Consider the following 19937-nt stretch of genomic DNA (forward strand, 5'->3'; position numbering starts at 1 on the left):
CGGTGGATACGTCCTCCTCCAATGACTCTCCTTCATTGTCCAGTTCAATGAGACTGACCTCACTTGGTTCCACTCTTAACTACCCAAGCATAGACAGAGCATCTCCAGGAGTGGCTTCTTTTCTCACCAGCACAAGGTTACCTCTGGAGTACCCCAAGGATCTATCCTCGGCCTCTCTTCATCCTCAACCACATGCTGCCCCTTGGCGACATCATCTGAAGACATAAAGTCAGCTTCCATGACATCCAGCTTTACCTCTCCAACACCTCGTTCCGCCCCTCCACTGCCACTGTGTTGTCAGACTGCTTATCCAACGTATATCCTTGGATGATCCGCAATTTCCTCCAGATAAACATTAGGATGACTGAATCTGTTGGCTTTGACCTCCAGCACAAACCCTTGCCACCAATTCCACCCCCCTCCCGAGCTGCTTTTTCAGGTTGAACCAGACTTTTTGCAGCCTAGGCATCCTACTCAACCCCATGCTGAGATTCCGACCCAAGCCCCCTCTATCACAAAGACTGCCTACTTCCACCTCTAACATCGCCCGCTTTTGGCCCTGGCTCACCCCATCTGCTGCAGAAACTCTCATCGATGTCTTTGTCACCTCCAGACCTGACTATTCCAAAGTTCTCCTGGCCGACTGACCTCCCATCCTCCACGCTCTGTAAACTTCAGCTAATACAAAACTCTGCCTTCTGTATCCTATCCTGCACCAAATCCCTTTCATGAATCACTCCTGTCCTTACTGCCCTATACTGGCTCCTGGTCCCCCAACCCCATCAATTTAAAATGTTCATCCTTTCATCGTCGTGTTTAAATCCCTTCATGACCTTGCCCCTCCCCCACTTTGGCCCTAAAAACCCTCAGTTCTCTGTTTCTCCAACTCTGGCCTCTTGTACGCCCCCTTCCGCCATTGTCCCCAACTGTGATGACTGCGTACAGCATCATAACTCAGGTTTGGAGCTCACTGGTGTTAGGATAGAATCAGCTTGACCCCATCATTAATGTGAACCATCATCAATAATATGCCTAAATAAAATCTTGAAGACACCATTCCTGTTTTGGCTTAATGGTATTGGGAAGCATAGAGACTTGGGGAGTGTTACGGTAGTATCTGAATTGGCAATATTCATAGCCCTTTCGTTGCAACCAAGAGCTTAGGTGGAGTTGCAGTACTGAAAATCTGTCGCCACATTTAACCAGCTCACTTTATTTGCTCTTCCAGAACTAAAGCAGGGCTTCACTGGCACATTGAACTGAGCAACAAGTGCTGACTGGGGAGATTGAATAATGCAGCCCTTTAGACAATTTCCATTTTTTGTTGGTGAATCTAGTGAGCGATGGTAGACACCTAATTGCATTCTCTGTCCACCTGCATTTATTGAAATGACGACAAGTCGATTTTCTTCCCAGTTGAATGTTACTATCCATTCAACTTACAGTTGCTACCCTTTTGTATTCCACTGGAAGAACTTTTCTGCCAAACAGGTTTGGCAGTTATGCTGCATTATGTGTGACTTGAAGACATTTCAATATGTAATTCTCCAGGTTAATGAGAAATTGAGCATGCTTTTTAAAAAAAAATATTCTCCAATTCAACCAAGATATTTTAATAAGTTGATTTGCATTACTGTGTGAATTAAAATTCTACAGAAGTATGGTAGACTAAATTTCTATTTTCTATACAAGCGACAACTTATTTTACAATTAAAGTATAATATTTTGTGTTTTGCTTTAATGTGTCAATTGGAGGCAAGAACTCATTTTAGAACTCATTTACCTGCCTGATCAGTTTTTATAACTAGCTTTGTTATCTCTCTCCCTTTCTCTCTGTCTCTTTTTCTGTGCCTCCCTAGGGAGCGGTGGAACCAATGCAAATAGATGCTGATCCTCAGGATGATCAGCAGAATGCACCTGACACAAACTACGTGGTGGAGAATCCTACACTGGTATGTCAGTACTTTAAGATAATTGGCAAAATAACCAGAGTGGAGAGGAGGAGAATTTCTTTCACCCAGCAAGTTATGATGACCTGGGTGGTAGAAGTTGATTCAGTAGTAACTTTCAAAAGGGAATTGGATATATACTTGAATAGGAAAAATTTGCAGGGCTATGGGGAAAGAGCGGGAGAGTGGAACTAATTGGATAGATCTTTCAAAGACCTGGCACTGGCACGATATGTCGAATGGCCTCCTTCTGTGCTGTATGATTCTACGATATCACCTACTGTACTTCATTGTACTTTTCTTAAGTATATACTTCCCAACCCAAGTGTGTGAAATTAAAAGGCAAAATCCTCTATTAATATTTTCTTATGAAAGACAATGTAACTTTAAAAGATGATTTTTTTTTACCTTTTTAACATTTTATCTCTTTTTGCACCCCCCCCCCCCCCCCCCGCAACTTTCAGGCTACTGTCTCCTATGTTTGTTCTTTCTCCTTCGGTCAGCAATACAGAACAATTTAAGTTAGAATATTTCCATGACTGCTGTTATTGCTGCTATGTGTGTAGTCATCATGAGATACATTTCTGAAAGGTGGGAATGACCACGTTAGTTCATATATTCTTCTGGATAAAGTGCTGTCTTGCCCCAAATTGCTCTATGTAATGATCTGGCCAACGCTGGCATGATTTGCTCTTTAAGAACAGTGAAGCTAGGATCCTGGTTGGAAGACCAGTGATTGTATACCACTGATTTTGGAGTGTTGAAGACTATTCACTTTATACAGAAATAAGAACATAAGAAATAGGAGCAGGAGTAGGCCAATCGGCCCCTCGAGCCTGCTCCGCCATTCAATAAGATCATGGCTGATCTGATCCTAACCTCAAATCTAAATTCATGTCCAATTTCCTGCCCGCTCCCTGTAACCCCTAACTCCCTTTACTTCTGGGAAACTGTCTATTTCTGTTTTAAATTTATTTAATGATGTAGCTTCCACAGCTTCCTGGGGCAGCAAATTCCACAGACCTACTACCCTCTGAGTGAAGAGGTTTCTCCTCATCTCAGTTTTGAAGGAGCAGCCCCTTATTCTAAGATTATGCCCCCTCATTCTAGTTTCACCCATCCTTGGGAACATCCTTACCGCATCCACCCGATCAAGCCCCTTCACAATCTTATATGTTTCAATAAGATCGCCTCTCATTCTTCTGAACTCCAATGAGTAGAGTCCCGATCCACTCAACCTCTCCTCATATGTCCACTCCCTTATCCCCGGGATTAACCGAGTGAACCTTCTTTGTACTGCCTCGAGAGCAAGTATGTCTTTTCTTAAGTATGGGCACCAAAACTGTCTGCAGTATTCCAGGTGCGGTCTCACCAATACCTTATATAACTGCAGCAATACCTCCCTGTTTTTATATTCTATTCCCCTAGCAATAAAAGCCAACATTCCGTTGGCCTTCTTGATCACCTGCTGCACCTGTATACTAACTTTTTGATTTTCTTGCACTAGGACCCCCAGATCCCTTTGTACTGCAGTACTTTCCAGTTTCTTGCCATTAAGATAATAACTTGCTCTCTGATTTTTCATGCCAAAGTGCATAACTTCACATTTTCCAATATTGTATTGCATCTACCCCTTGTAGGTTTTTTATGTCCTCCTCGCTCTCTACTTTCCCTCCCATCTTTGTATCATCTGCAAACTTTGATATGTTACACACAAATCTACAGCTGTCCATTATAATTTGGTTTATCAGTTTTGCTCAGTTGGAAGCACTCTCATTTCTGAATCACAGTTGTGGGTTCGAACCCCACACAAGGGCTTGAGTGCATAATCTAGGCTGTCATTCCAGTGTAATACTGAGTGATTGTTGGTTGTCGGAGGTGCCATCCTTCAGATAAGCTATTAAACCAAGTCGATTCTGCCAGTTTTGGTCATTCCTGTGAATGTTGGCCCCCATGGCACTGTTCAAAGAAGAGTAGGGTGTTTTTGTGGTGTCTCAGCTAAAATTACAGTCTCGATCAATACCACCTTAAAAACAAATGTAAGGAATCTTACAACACAAGGTTATAGTCCAACAAATTTATTTGAAAATCACAAGCTTTCGGAGATTATCCCCTTCCCATTCACCTGACGAAGGGGATAATCTCCGAAAGCTTGTGATTTTAAAATAAATTTGTTGGACTATAACCTGGTGTTGTAAGATTCCTTACATTTGTCCACCCCAGTCCATCACCGGCATCTCCACATCATGGCTACCTTAAAAACAAATATTGGCCATTCATCTCGTGTCTGTTTGTGGATCGTTGCTGGAGCAGAACAGCTGTCATGTTTGCTTCTATAACAGTTGCTGCACATCAAAAAAAATTCATTATGTGAAAGTGCTTTGAGACATTTTGTAAAAGGGGTTGTATAAATGCAATTAATTATTATTTATGACTAAGCAAATGAGAGTCACTGGTAACTTTGCACTTCTATGTACCAACAAGTTTTTGGTTAGAAGATGCAGTAATTAAATTGTACAGTACCATAGTATCTCTCATACATTTTTCACAAGTGTAGGGGTCTGCAATTCTGATCATTTATAAAATTGGGGTATATATGCTTAAAAGTAAATCCCCAAAGCTAAATTTATATGTTCTGCAAAGTAATAGATCTCATCTGATACTCTTAATCTCCTCTTCGCTTCTTCTCTTCTTTCCACATGTTCACCTCCAATGTGCCCCACGATCACAGCTTGGGCCACCCCCCTATTTCTTGTTTACATGCTACCATTTGATGACATTAATTATCTAGATGTATGCTGACAACACCCAGCTTTTCCTCTCCTCCACCCTCGATACCATCACTGTTACTGTGCTGTCTAACTGCTTGTCATGTCAAGCTGTGGATGAGTCACAACTGCCCCCATTTGAAAGTTGGCAGGATCAAATACATCCTATTTGCCTTCCTCGAAAAACCTTGCATGTTAGCCGCTGATTCCACTCCTTGTCAAACCTGAAGGTGTGCAGCCTTGACCTCCTGTTAAATCCTGAGTTGAGCTTCAAACCAATCCATATTCTATCCGTCACAAAGACTGCATAATGCCTCCACATCATTGTCTGCTTCTTTGCCAATCTCACCTGCACTGACGCTCATCCATTCCTTTGTTAACTCCAGCTTTGCTTCGCCAATGCCCTTTTCGCTGACCATCTCACCCCCAAAAACTCCAACTTGCCCATACTTAGTCCTGTTGATATATCGCCTCTACCCTCGCCAACGTCCATTGGTTCCCCACTTGGATCTCAAAATCCTTGCCCTTTACAAATCCCTCCATGGCTGTAACCTACCCTATCTGTCTAACGTCCTCTATCCCTGTATCCCAGTTTGCATCTGCTAATCTCCCGACTGTGGTCTACTGTATGTGCCCCTTCTCTCTGCTCTACTATCGGTGACTGAGGCTTCAATTATAACATCCTTTTCCTGAACTCCTCAGCCTTGCTCCATCTTTGCCCCACCTTCAGGACTCTTCTCAAAAAATCTATCCCTTTAACTATGTCTTTGGCACCTCTCCTTACTTGTCTAACTCATGCTTGGTGATTCTTTCTCCTCCCCCACCACCTCCAGGGATACCTTGGGTTGTTTTGCTATTTTAAATACACTACAGGGTAAACTCAATGAGGACTGCACTCCTGGTACCGAGTTTGAGAATTAGAGATATAGCGTGATTAATTAATCTCTGATCCATGCTCTCATCTTGCTGGTCATGTAGAGTTTAATTTAATTTTAATTTAATACTTATAGTACAAGTGTCAAAATGATGTTGCTCACTCTGTTCTCTGATTGTGTTTTTGGTTGCATTTCAATTATGTGCCTTGGATTGTACAGACATATGAAAAGAACAGGAGCAATATTATTTGGACAACATTTTAGGGTGTGGATTAATTTTAGGGCTCTTGATCTGGGTTTATATTAAGGAATCTGTTAACTGTGACGTCCCCTTTGGATGATGGTTAAATGTCAAATTAAGTGTATTAAAGGTGTATTTTTTTAATATAGTCAGTCTGTATTAAATCTGACACCATTCTACTTCATTTTAAATCTGCCTTTCATGCAAATACATTGGCCATGTGTTTATTTTGTTTCTTTTGCAGGATCTGGAGCAATATGCAGCCAGTTACAGCGGTTTGATGCGAATTGAGAGGCTCCTGTTTATTGCAGAGCACTGTCCGCAACTACGCATTGAAGCCCTGAAGATGGCACTGTCCTTCGTTCAGAGAACATTTAATGTTGATATGTATGAGGAAATTCATCGCAAGCTGACCGAGGCCACAAGGTATAGCTATAAACGAGAGATGCTCCTATAACATTCCCCTTTCTCTCACTGGAGAATGAGAGGTTGCAGTGTTGAATCTCCATAATTGCAGCCAGTTGGGTTGGGGAATGCAGGATAGGAATAGATCAAAGTTGAGAGGATAGGGAATGAGTAGCAGATGCATGCCGTGAGAGAGGCAGTGGGGGATGGAGAGATTTTGATGGGCCCCTCCAGACTTTTTCTCTAGAAGATGGGCAGATAAATAGAAGTGGATCATGCTCAGCATTGCAATTCTTTGCCTTTACATCTTTCTATTTCCTTCTCTTAATTGAATACTGTGGTACTATGATGACTGACACTCAAAGTACAATATTTGCTGGTCACGAGGAGCTTAGTTCAAGTCCTGCAATTCTGAATACAGTCATAAGTAAATTACTTCGTAAATGGAACCGTTGAAAGTTTAAAAATGTCTTGCTGCAGGGAAGCTCAGGGTGTACCGGATGCAGTGCCAGAGACAGGTCTGGAGCCCCCAACACTGGACACAGCATGGGCAGAGTCCACACGGAAGAAAGCTTTGCTGAAACTGGAGAAACTAGATACAGACCTAAAGAACTACAAGGGAAATTCTATTAAGGAGAGCATCAGGTAACAAACATTCAAAAAGAGATGGAATTTGGTTTGCATGCTAATTTGAAAATTGATTTGATTACAGATCAGCAAGGTCTGAACAGGGCCAGACTGCCAGCCACAGTACATGGCACATCACATTACTGGTTGGGCCGAATGGGCTTTTTCTGTGTAATCAGCCCAACTTGGTTCAGGTTTCTTCAATTGTCTGTTGGATGGATTATTGGTATTGTGATGGCAAAAAAGCATGAAAAGGACTGCAAAGCAATAGGAGAAAATGAATTCAAACATTGTTGTTAATGCCCAAAAATGTGAACATGTTTTAAAAAATTAAAGTGGTGCTTGGGACAGACTTGTTGTGGTATCGAACTACATTGCTAGTGCTTTATTCTAAGTAAAAGGATAAATTCTACCTTATTTTGTTTAAAGAGAATCAATTTTCAATAGTTAGCATTTAAATGCATTTTATCATTACTTCTTGCTGTGCTAATATCAGGAACTGACTTGTATTTGACTACTATATTTGTACAGAAATTCAGCTTAGCAATTACTGTCGACTTAAAAGACTTCTACCAGCGATACTCATGTGCAGGGGGTGGGGGGATGCAGAAAGTGGCAGTAAAATAAGAAGTGCCAGCTTGGTTCAGTGGTAACACTCTCACCTTTGAGTTAGAAAGTCATGGGTTCAGGACTTGAGCACAAAGTCTAGGCTGATGCTACAGTATAGTACTGAGGGAGTGCTGCATTGCCAGAGTTGCTGTTTTTCGGGTGAGACATTAAACAGAGGCCCTGTTCACTTGTTCTGTGGCACTTTTCAGAGAAGAGCTGTGAGTTTTCTTTATCTTGACCAAAACAGATTAACTGGTCATTAATCTCATTGCTGCTTATAAGGCCTTGCTGTGTGCCATTGAAGTCAATGGAAAAGAAATTCGGATAGGGTGTAAAACAAGCTGCCAATTCGTTAACGCCTGTTTTGCACTACCGCCGAAAACTAATTTTACCCCTGAAATTTCCCAGGAAACAGCTGATTTGTGACATTCTGCATGAAGAGTGCAATGGAGATTGCATTCAATACTCCTCCAGCTGTCAACTTGGAAGATGAGCAGGAGCGTGCTGGCAGAGATGTAAGGTGCAACCAAAGATATACTGTCTGGACCTGCCACTATGTTACCCATTGACTGTATTGTCTCAGGCACAGCTAATGGGATTTACTGAAGAGCAGTGTTCTAATAACCCACAATATTCCCTAAATAGTACACCAAGAGCAATTTCTAATATTTTTGTTACTGAAATTAAGCTCAGCTATAAATAGGTCATAACATGCATGTTGCATTGTGCATTTCATGAAGTGATATAGTTGGATTTAAGAATCTAAATTTAAGAATTCTAAATTTTAGAAGCTTAAAATTTATAATAGGATTTGTCATATGAATTAAATATTTTGGGCAGTTTTCTTCACTGCTCACCGGTTTTTGATCTTTTTGCCAAATTCACTAATATAATTAACAGGTAGGTAGTCAGTGGCAGATAAATGTCCTCTTGGATGTGGCTAGAATGTTAATCATTTTATCTGCTAAAATATTTAAGCATATGAAAGATTTTGAGCTGACTGCATCATTTGTATTTTTCTAAAACTTTGACCTTAGGAGAGGGCATGATGACCTTGGCGATCACTACCTAGACTGCGGGGATCTTAGTAATGCACTGAAATGTTACTCACGAGCCAGAGACTATTGCACAAGTGCAAAGCATGTCATCAACATGTGTCTAAACGTAATCAAGGTATGTGAACAAAGGCCAATTAAATCGTAGTTGTATTATTATTACTGTAGTTGCCACTTCATAGTAAGTATAGCTGGAAGTATCCGTACAAAATGTCCAACTTTGATCACTAATCATTTGTAAACAGCAATAAAATAAAGAATAAGTGCCATGTTGTAAGATCTATGATCATGTTGAATTTCAGCTACACCGTACCATAGATTTGACCAGCCAAAATTTCCAGGTGATATTAGGGATGATTTAGCTTTTAGCTGCGAATTATGGCATTACATTAGATTTCAGGCACTACACTTTCCCATAGAAACACTGTTTCTGTGTGGTTGGTATTCAATAAAGCGACTCGAGCTCAATTTTCTTTTCCCATCTACCCCACAAGTATGAAAAGCCTTGTTTCTGCAAGGCACTCCATCTAATAGACAAGGTAAGAATTGAGAACCCCCTGTCTGAATTGAGATGCCAGTTTCAAACATCAGGTGATTGTGTAATTAAATGTGGGAACTGGTTGGGAGACAAACATTTAACCCCTTAGATAGCTGGGGTGGATAACTTAATGATCTTCAGTAAATTGCTGTTTGTTTAATGTCTTTATCTTGATATTTCTCATGTCAGTTTTAATTGGTTTCAGTGCTGTCAATTTTGTTTGCTGAACTTTCTCATCACATTTTCAATAAATATAAACGCACTTCGTACAGCTCTTTGCCAAGAAACTGAAATTGTAATTCTGACCTTCCTGCTAGGACTGTTCAGTCTATATACTAGTAATAAATTGTTCTGAAGATAATTGAACTTAAATGAAGTTGATGAAATCAACTGTGGTGAAAGTAGACAAGTCATAGGACCATGGCATGTCACTCCAGATTGTAAGATTACAATTGTTTTCAATGGAGACAGAATCTATTTTGACACTTTATTATAACTGACGTTAGCCTATTTCATGAGTGTCTGTTTCTAGAAACCAGATTGGTTCATGGTTTTGTGTCCCTTCCTAGCAACCTAATTGGTCCTCAAGCCATGTGAACAATAATGTGTTACCAGTTGGTTTTCATTTTTACCATAATAAAATAAGCACCTACGCCTGCTCTTTTGTGTAGTTCCTTTCTCCCCAGTCCCAGGATCTTATAAATTAAACAATTTTAGTTTTATTTTAATTTCAAAAAATTTCCTGCTTGCTCTGCTTCCTGGCAATATTTTCTTCCAAGATTATCCTGGAAACAGAAAGCAATGATTGAAAGAACTGGAATGTGCTTTTTGAAAAATAAAACGTAATTCCATTAGAGGGCTGAAATCCACATTTTGTGTAGAACTACACCTCCATCTGGTCCCTATCCCCATGTTCCTATATTTAAGGTAGTTACAGTTATTTATATTAATTTTGATGCTGTGTATAACTATATATTTAAATATTGTATTTAATATCGATATACTATGTTTAAGATTCTGTTTAATATGTAAATAATTAGGTAGCCTCCAGAAGTTTTTAAATAGACGTATCTATCTTGTTTTATTTCATTCGTAAGAATGCATTTAATATGTGAACAATTTTTTGTATAAACAATTAGGGGAATCTTTTTTGAAGCAGCAGGATCAGCATGTTGGAAATCAGCTGATGTGCTGATCCTGATGCTGAGTAAGCCTGTGCCTGTGCCAGCTTTAAAGCTTCCATTGTACTCTGCAGCAAATTTCACTCTCACATATGTTCTCTGCCTCCAATCACAAAAAGGCCAGCATTATGACACTTCAAACTGCCTCCACACTCCAAACATCACTTGGAGAGCTCGGTAACATGTTGAAACCATCACCACACCTACCCTCCTAACCTCAACCTGGTGCCTAGTCTCACTCTGAGCCGTAGCCTCAGCTTGCAGGCTCCATGTGGACCCACCGCCCACATACTGAGCCTCACCAGACACAAAGCCACAGCAGTCCTGGGTTCACTACTTCCCCACATGCAGAAAAACCCTGACCTGGGCTATAACATCACTTTGAACCTCAGTGCTGTCCTGCAGTCTTGATCCAAATTACTACACCCAGCACTACTAGAAAAATTCCCCAGTTTCTTCCTTGTTCTATAAGGAATGCTGCAGCAGGTACACCAGAAGTTTAAAACTATTTTTGGTTGTGATGGATTTCAGCCTGCTGAGTTCCCAATGAAAGCAATAGGTAAGTTGCCCCCTTTCAAGTGTTCATTGACAATTTGGAAGATCAATAGGTGGTGCTGTTGAGCTAAAGAGTGAAGTCTTGTGTTGAATTTTTAAATTACATATAATTCTGTGTTTGCAGGTCAGTATCTACCTCCAAAATTGGTCCCATGTTCTCAGTTATGTAAGCAAAGCAGAGTCTACACCAGAGATTGCAGAGGTCAGTAAATGTGTCTAGGCGCATGTTCTTATTTACCTTGTTTAATATTGGATTCTGCAATGAAATGTTTGCAAATCTTTTGATAGCAAAGAGCATGTATTTTACCAGTTCCCACTTTTGTTAGAATCTGTACGTGATGTTTGTTGGACTCGTAACAAGTATAAGTTCCCTAAGAACATGATTCATGGACTGTTCTGAATTTTGCAAATTTTGAGTTGTTATATTAAGTGGTCTAGGATAAAATAGAAATGTGTAAAAGTTGTGCTTTGTCATACAAAGCTATCGGCTTTCTAACCCGTAGGTTTGTTTTTGATACCAATCTTTTATAATAGATTACTGGAAAATGTATTATGTTATCCCTATGTTTTATTTAATTGGATTCAGGTTTTTATTAAATGTTGGGAGTGATGGGTATCATTGTTAGTGTCATTTTTAGAAACCTACTAAACAAAAGACAACATATTGACAATTTACACTGATTTGTAAAACAAATGAAAATATGCATCATAACAACCTGACTGTGTAATTGCATAGAAAAGATAAAATTTTACTTGTCCTAAAATATTTTTGTCTGTTTGGCCTGCTTACATATTAGCTCATTGTGCAATTTCTGAGCTGCCTCCTCCAATTCCGCTGTCCTTGTTTGTCTTGGTGTAATTTGCAATTTTGCATTGGGTTTTGGAGTCCAAGTCAGTGATGTAAATTAGTAACAGTGGTAATTCTAACACTGATCCCTGGGGCACCCCACTCAGTACTTCCGCCCCCACACCTGACGTAACTCCTCGGGTAAGTATCTATTGTTTTCTACCCTTCAGCCAATTTCTTACCCTTAGCCAAGATTTTCCTGAATAATTCCATACTTGAGTTTAACTTTTGTGTAGAACTTTGTCAAATGCCATCTAAAAAGTCTAGGTACAACACATTGAGGCTTACCAGAGTCCACTTGGGATGTCACTTCCTCAAAGAAGTCGAAGAGCATCCATTCTATTTCATGCTTTCTGCAAAGCATTCAGGGGCCTTGAGATTCATGAAAGTCATTTTCTTCTTCAATTTATTGCATTCACCTTCAGGCTTGCTATGACAGTTGTGGCTACATTGAGTTGAAGGGAGAGAAAAGAGGCAGACCATCACCTGAGCTGCAGCAGTCAGCACAAACAGCTTGTGGGACGTGTGATTATTTTAGTGGGGGATAAAAGAAAGAGTCAGCTGTGGACGTGCCGGCATAATGGTATATAATGTCGTCGCAGCAACAGTGGTGCATAGATTGTTAAATGGCTAGAGAACTTTAATTTATAGACTGAAAATTGTTACAAAGAGGTGATTTGCTTTTAGGGTAATTTTTAAGAGTGCTGGAGATCAAATAGCTTGGCTACTCTAACTTAAGTTGGGTTATAGAAGGTTGCTTGCTTTACTGATGGATGAGAAAGAGCTTTCAGGTGCACTCCAGTGGCTGGTGTCTGGAGGTGGAAAGCACTTCACTAAGATTTCTAGGTCTTCACTTTTTTGAGTTTAGCTATACTGATTAGAGGCAGAATAAAGACTTAGAAACTAACTTCTTCTGTGTGGAATGCCAGGCTGCATGTGTATTTTACAGGCAAGGTGTGGAACTCTTGACATTGAAAATGCCCATCACTATGCTACCCACAAGCGTAGCAGGCACTACAGGCAGTATAATGGGTTTGCTATAGGGACAAGGTGACCATAAAAGTTTTTGGTGAAACACGCATCCCAAGTACTGAATTTAAGGTATAATAGATATATGCTAGTAAATTGCCTGTGTCACTGCCCACAATCGGTTGATGAATATAAACTTTTTTATACACAAGAAAGTGAGTGTTGGGCCAAAGCCTTCAGAAACTTGCTCCACAAAGCCATCTAATGGCCAGTGCCTGCAGCTACATCGTCATACATGACGCGGCAAAATTGAAAGAGAAATGTCGATGTGACAATTTACAATGGTAAATGTTGACAGAAAAGGGCGACCAAGAATTGTAAAAACTGGAACTAAAGTTTTTAGACAGGAAGTGCGTTTCCTGTGCAAGATTTTTAATATATAGATAAATTTTTATATGGATATATTGGGTTTCAACCAGTTTCTGCAATTAGAGGCCACTAATGTGTTTATATCGCGTGAGGTTTTTTTTAGATGAGGCAGCTATTTGACCCATCCTAGCTCATTCGTCCAGTAAGATCCTACAGCTCCCCTCCCATCATGGCATCCAACTGTTTCTTAAATAATTTCAAGGTTTCGTCTACACTTCTCTACCCAGAAGTCTGTTGATGTATTGATTACTTTGGGTGGTGAAGAACTTCCTGACATCAGTTCTAATTTTGCCTTTTACTAGTTTCAACCTTTGCTTTTGTACCTTTGCCCTATTCTCATTGTTTAGTTTGAAGTAGTGTGCCAGATCTACCTTTTCTATACCGATTTCTCTATTGTATACGTCCATAAGATCACCTTTTAAGGCACCTCCTTTCAAGGCTGAAAAACCAAGTTTCTCCAGTCTTTCCTCATGCTTCAGCCCTCTGATGGAAGGGATCAATCTTATGGCTCTTCTTTGAACCAACTTCTGGGCTTCAACATGCCATTTCTGACTCATTGACCACAACTCATTGTACGGATAGGACACTACAGCTTGAGCAAATTGTACTCTTGGATAAGCTCGTAACAATGTAGTCTAGGCATATTTTGTCTTTTGATGTAGTCAGGTCCTGGACTAGTTGGGCAATAGAACCTTTTTAGCACTTGTATGATATAATGGTGCTTTCTTCCTTTTCTTCTTGCTCAGACAATATATTTTCTCTTTACAGCAAAGAGGTGAGAGGGACAGTCAGAACCAGGCCGTGCTGACCAAGCTGAAATGTGCAGCAGGTTAGTTACAATTTAGGTACTTTCAGTCCTCCTATCCCTGAGGAGAAATACATAAGGTTTATAATTAGATAAAAGTTATCTCTGATCGGTATCTGAATCTCTAATTAGGTGAGTGGGAATTAATTTCCTTCAGCAAATTAGATTGCTGCTTGTGCCCAGAAATACTTTGAGGGTCATGATACCAGTAGTCATTCAGAAATATACTTCAGAGAAGTATTTTTCACTTGGGCATGGCCTCCTTTAAGTAGTTGTTGGTGATAATTTATGCATGTGTGAATTGGGGGATGGAGGTCACTATATTGTGATTTACTAATACTGAAACTTTCTAACTGCATTATTACTAGATTGTCAACAAATGTACGTCAGGCTTACTATTGATTTCTTATAAAACAAAATCACATTTTATAATAGTATTTCAGTCTACTCATGATCCAACTGAATCACTAAACAAGACATAAGCTTTTACCAGAAGTTATGGCTTTACAAGAAATAAAAGATGGTCAAACTAGGATAATGTGTATAAGGGTTATGCATAGATTCATTAATTCTATATAATGGGAGTGAATGGATGGGGATTTATGGAAAATGTATGCTTGATGGGGTCTGTGGTTAAACTTGGAATAGGCATCTGTTTTGTCCCTTATATCTTTATCTACATTAAGTATATTCAAAGACCATATCCAAATGTCTGTTTTGCTTAAATATGAATTTACCAGTTAATCTCCTGTGATGTTGCACATGGAAAGTCAAGACTAAGTGTAGTCTTCAGGTGAAATGGGGTGTTGGGCAGGGATAATTGGACTACAGTATTGTTTTAAAGTCATAAATTCTGTCCTTATTATATGATACTTTGATTCTATATTATTATTTATTGTTAAGTCGCAAAACTTACAGCAGTTTGGAAAGCAGAGAAATATAGTGGTTGGAGCATAGAGGTTTCTCTGCAGTATAGACTGAGGAATTGGGAAATTTAAAAAACTGAGGCTCTACGGTGTCACCACTGGTGGGAGGGTGTAATTACAATGTGACCAGTTTATATAGGCATTTTCTATTATAAATGTGTACATAGGAATTTATAATGGGAAAAGTTGACAGAAAAGGTGTGACAAAAACATGACAACAGTAAATAACTGCACAAGTGTAAGATTTTTAATATATAGATAGGCATTAAATATAAATTGATCAGCACTGATGGTCACTGAGTAGATGCATCATGAAGCTGCTATGTCATTTAGAGCTATAATACATCATCAGTTTCAATAACATCTGAAGGAGCAAAAATATATTTTTTAACATCAATAATTTATTGTAGTATTTCTTTAATTTTCCCCAGCCTAAGTTTTTAAATAAAATGCCTCCAGAATACTATTGCTAGTAAACTGAGTAGAAATCATGCATGTGACTTTTTCCTCCTGTCAATGGGGGAAGTAACTTCAAAATGTGTTTGCTTTTATCTACAGTTATCACAGAACTGCAATTGAATTAACATTATGGAACTAGACTGCCATTTAAACAAATCCAGCTGAACTGTAAACAATTACAATTTGAACAATACTTTTTAAAACTGTAATCGCCAATGTCAGGCAATTAAAATCATCCAACCTCACATAACTGTTGACTACCCCAGATATGAAGTGAGGTGAACGTGACTGCCCTTGACATCAAGGTAGCATTTGAGCGAGTGTAGATCCAAGGAATCCCAGTAAAACAAGTAACTGGGGATCAGGTGGGAAAACTCTCCTGTGGCTAGAGTCATATCTGGCACAAAGGAAGATGGTTGTGGTCATTGGAGGCCAATCAGATCAGCCCCAGGACATTGCTGCAGGAGTTCCTCAGGGCAGTGCCCTAGGCCCAGCTATCTCAATTTGCTTCATCAATCACCTTTCCTCCATCATAAGGGTTAGAAGTGGGGCTGTTCGCTGATGAATGCAGTGTTCAGCTCCATTCACAGTTCCTTAGATAATGAAGCAGTCCGAACCCATGTGCAGCAAGACCTGGACAGAGAAGTGACAAGTAACATTTGCACTACAAGTATCAGGCAAGACCATCTCCAACAAGAAAGAGCCTAACCACCTCCCCTTGACATTCAGTGGCATTACCCTCGCCGTGTCCCCCACTATTAACATCCTGGGGGTAACCATTGACCAGAAACTGAACTGGACCAGCCACATAAATGCCGTGGCCACTAGAGCAGGTCAGAGGCTGGGTATTCTGCAGTGAGTGGCTCACCTGACTCCCCACAAGGCACAAGTGAGGAGTGTGATGGAATACTCTCCACTTGCCTGGATGGGTCCGGCTGCTATAACACTCGAGAAACTCGACACTATCCAGGACAAAGCAGTCTGCTTTTTCCATCAGTCATCAAATACCATGCATTCATTTCCTGTTCGTGCAGTAGACACTTTTTTCCTGTTCTTTTCTTGTTTTGTGGCAGCTTCCATTTTTTCCTCCTCATATTTTCTTTGCCAGTTTTCTTCCCTCTTCGCCTGTCTTGAAGGCATTGACTCCTCACTGAGGTGTAGTTTTGTGGATGGCAGTTACTATCCAGTGCCTCACTCAAGTGACCATTATTCATGCATGTAGCTCAAAAATGAGTGGGGGGACAGAAAAGTCAAGAACAATCTCGTCTTTACTCAAAATCCACACACGCGCATTTCCAGGAGAGATTCTGGCCAATTTATCCATCCCTAAGCTAGGATTACTGAGTTCAATTGTGGCACCACTACTAGCAACCTGACTTAGACCAGCTAACTCAGTACAGACTTGGTATCAAACCTGAGACTTTTTTAATCTATATGGCTTAGCTGCTCATTAGATAAACCTGCTAAGCCATGGAGGGGGAGAAGGATGCTACCGGTATATGTTTTTTTAAAAAAACAAAGTGTCATTATGTTGTATCCCTCTCAAGTATACAAATTAACTTCTTGGCATACCCCCAAATGTATTTTACACTTTAAACCTGTTGTTTTAAAAAAAAAGTTATAGTAATATTGTACGGTCGTGAAAGGTGCTATGTAAATGCAAGTTCTTTTGTTCTTTCTATACGTAATTTATGATCAACCCACAGGGGTTTGCTCTGAATTACCATTACATTTCTTGCTCAGCCTATTGGTTTCCAATAGAGTTTTGCATTCACAGTAAACCTCACAAACAGCAATGAGATAAATGACCAGATAATCTGTTTTGGAGGTGGTGGAGGGATGCATGTTGGCCAGGAGACTGGGAGAACTCCCTGTTCTTTGAAAAAGTGCCATGTGATAGTTTACATCCACCTGAGCAGGAAGGTTTAACGTCTCATCTGAAAGACGGAACCTCTGACAATGCAGCATTCCCTCAGTGTTGCACTGAAGTGTCAATCTAGATTATGTGCTCAAGTCCTGGAGTGGTGCTTGAACCCAAACCTTCTGACTCAGAGGCATGTTTACTACCACTGAGCCAAGTTGACAGTTGTGGTTTTGATTGAGGATCTCGACGAAAAGTTACTGAGTTTTTATTTTATTCATTCATGGGATGTGGGCATGGCTGGCAAGGCCAGCATTTATTGCCCATCCCTAAGTATACTTTCATGATATCCCTGTCAGTCTGTAGCAATCTCCTAAGATAAATAATTTCAATTCAAAAAGGAGATATGTGACAAATGTCTTCATGCCTTTGTTCTGAATTGTATATTATGCTATATCCATAGGTCTGGCAGAGTTAGCAACTCGAAAATACAAGCAAGCAGCCAAATGCTTCTTGCTGGCTTCTTTCGATCACTGTGACTTTCCTGAGGTAAGGTTCAATTCACTGGATGCAGTTATCACTAATTTGGGGATTGCATAGACTGGTTGAAGTACACAAACTAGTTGACCATTAATCCTAAATTTAAATTAGTCAATTAATGGGCAAAAACATTTTGACATTATGGGGGTTTGTAAGAAAGAAATTAATGAAGTTTGATTTGCCCAACCATACTGATTAAATTTGTTATTTTTGTTTGTTTTGTTAACTTGGGTGGCCAGCCTTCCTGAATTTTTAGTGATAATTTTGCTGTAAGGGAGGCACCTGTTGACATACTTGTGGGACTGGGTTTACAATTCATCAATCTCGAGGAGCATTTTATTGTGTATATTTGCTGTTGCCTGTTACAAAATGTATCCCATTAAAATCCACTCCATTCTTTAGGACAGCCACATAATATATTTTTGAATGTTTATCACCCTTGTATTCCTCACCTAGATTCAAATTTTTGTATCAGCAATTTTTTAATGTCATAAAATAGAAACCATAATTGAATACTTTATAGTATTTTGTGATTTTTCTTTTACCATATCTTCCCCCTCATCGCACTGAGTTTACTTTTTTATATCCTTTCCCTGCTCCAGCTCTCTAAGGCCACCATTCTACCATTTCCCAGCTAAGGGTGAGCGGGTAACCATCTCCCTCATCGCTGCTCATTTTTCTCTACAGCTGGTTACTAGTGTGGGAGTAACTCAAAAATATAACCTAAATGGACTGAGATAATCCAAATTGAAACGAGAAAAAAAAATGATTCTCCACAAAGACTGCAGAGAAAAGGGTTTGGTGGCAGGTCGAACTGAGAAGAATATAGAAAACTTTGGAAACCTGTTAAGAGTAATCAGAGAGATAGTGAACTGGAAATGAGTATAACTGCAAATGTTAAAGACAACAGCTAGAAATTCTTCCCTGACTGTTCTCTTGTTGCTATAGAGGACAGTCAGGTAAGAGATGAGAACTTGAAGAGTTGCCAATGGAGATAAAACAAAGGATAAGCAAAGAATAGTTAATATACTCAATAAAGTATATTCCTTAAAGTATTCACTAGAATAGACTATAGTAACATGTCCTCCATTAACTGAGATAATCTATTCCGACCTGGGAGCTTTAGTGTCACCAAGATGGATGTTTTAGACAGGCTTAAAGTGCTTAAAACAAACATACCCGTGGGAACAGATGGTATCTATCCCAGAGTATTGAGAGAGACTAGGGAGGAAATTTGTGAAGTGCAGATGATCATCAGGAGGGAGATGCTGAATACTGTTGAAATCCTAATGGAACAGAAACTAACATAGTACCTGTATTCAAGAACTCTATTCTAGGCAACCACCCCAACCAGTCTTGTATTGATATCTGGTATAATAATGGAATTGGTCATCAGAATCAAACTTGAGGAACACCTTTACAGAATCTATTAAATAACAACCAAAATGGCTTCATAAGGGGAAGTAACATTCTAAACAGACAATGAAAACCATACCATGTGATACACTTAGATTTCCAAAAAGCCTTTGCTGAAGTTTCTCATGAAAGGCTGACACTGAGAGCAGCTGGAATTCAAGTTAAAATCTAGATGTGGAAGGAATTGGCTGAAGGAAAAAAAGCAGTGCATACATCTTGGGGCCTAGAGTGATGTTGGGGTGGGGGAATATTGAGTGGAGATACCCAGGGCACCCTACTATTCCTAATCTACATTAGTGACTTCAATTCAAAAGTTCAATGCAAAATTTACAGATGATACTAAACTGGGGTAGGGGAAGAGGAGAAACTGTTGAGTTGGCAGAAGTCTCCAAGGAATTAAATAATATCTGCAAATCAATGACAGATGAAACTCAGTATAAACATTTACAAGATATCACACATTGAGGGGAAAAATGTTTTTCATAAGTATACTATAGATGGTATAAGTGGATAATTGGGTGGTGCAGTGGTAAAGTCTGTTACCTCTGAAGCCTAGAATGATGGGATGAAAATCTCCTCTGCTGACTATAAGGATCCAATATGAAATGAGTTTGGGTGGTCTCAGTCCAGTTTGTCGTGGACATGTGCCAACAGCAAACACTCCCTAATTTAGCACTAATTGGCAATCTGACTCAGACACAGGATGGCTGGTGTGGGAAATGGAAAAACTGGTGAGAGAGAGAGACCTCTTCTGAGGTTGAAGATGAAGGCATCCCTTTTTGGGCAGAGTAAAGGGAACTTTATCTGCATCTGGCTTTGTTATACCCGACCTGAGAGTGCTTGACACTGGGTGCCTGAAATGCAAAGAGTTCCATTCCCCAG

General features: G+C 39.8%; 1 protein-coding gene across 4 annotated transcripts in view; it reads left to right on the plus strand.

Annotated features, from left to right (window-relative positions):
* gps1 (G protein pathway suppressor 1) overlaps window positions 1-19937 on the plus strand; it is a 58420-nt gene that overhangs the window by 17894 nt on the left and 20589 nt on the right. For all 4 annotated transcript variants that reach the window (XM_068004154.1, XM_068004153.1, XM_068004155.1 and 1 more), the window contains exons 2-8: window positions 1860-1952; window positions 6078-6259; window positions 6719-6883; window positions 8512-8647; window positions 10928-11005; window positions 13817-13877; window positions 17563-17648. In XM_068004154.1, the coding sequence (XP_067860255.1) occupies window positions 1860-1952; window positions 6078-6259; window positions 6719-6883; window positions 8512-8647; window positions 10928-11005; window positions 13817-13877; window positions 17563-17648 (801 nt within the window). The remainder of the gene's footprint in view (window positions 1-1859; window positions 1953-6077; window positions 6260-6718; window positions 6884-8511; window positions 8648-10927; window positions 11006-13816; window positions 13878-17562; window positions 17649-19937) is intronic.

Source organism: Heptranchias perlo, chromosome 23 (assembly GCF_035084215.1).
Source record: "Heptranchias perlo isolate sHepPer1 chromosome 23, sHepPer1.hap1, whole genome shotgun sequence".
Lineage (NCBI taxonomy): Eukaryota > Metazoa > Chordata > Chondrichthyes > Hexanchiformes > Hexanchidae > Heptranchias > Heptranchias perlo.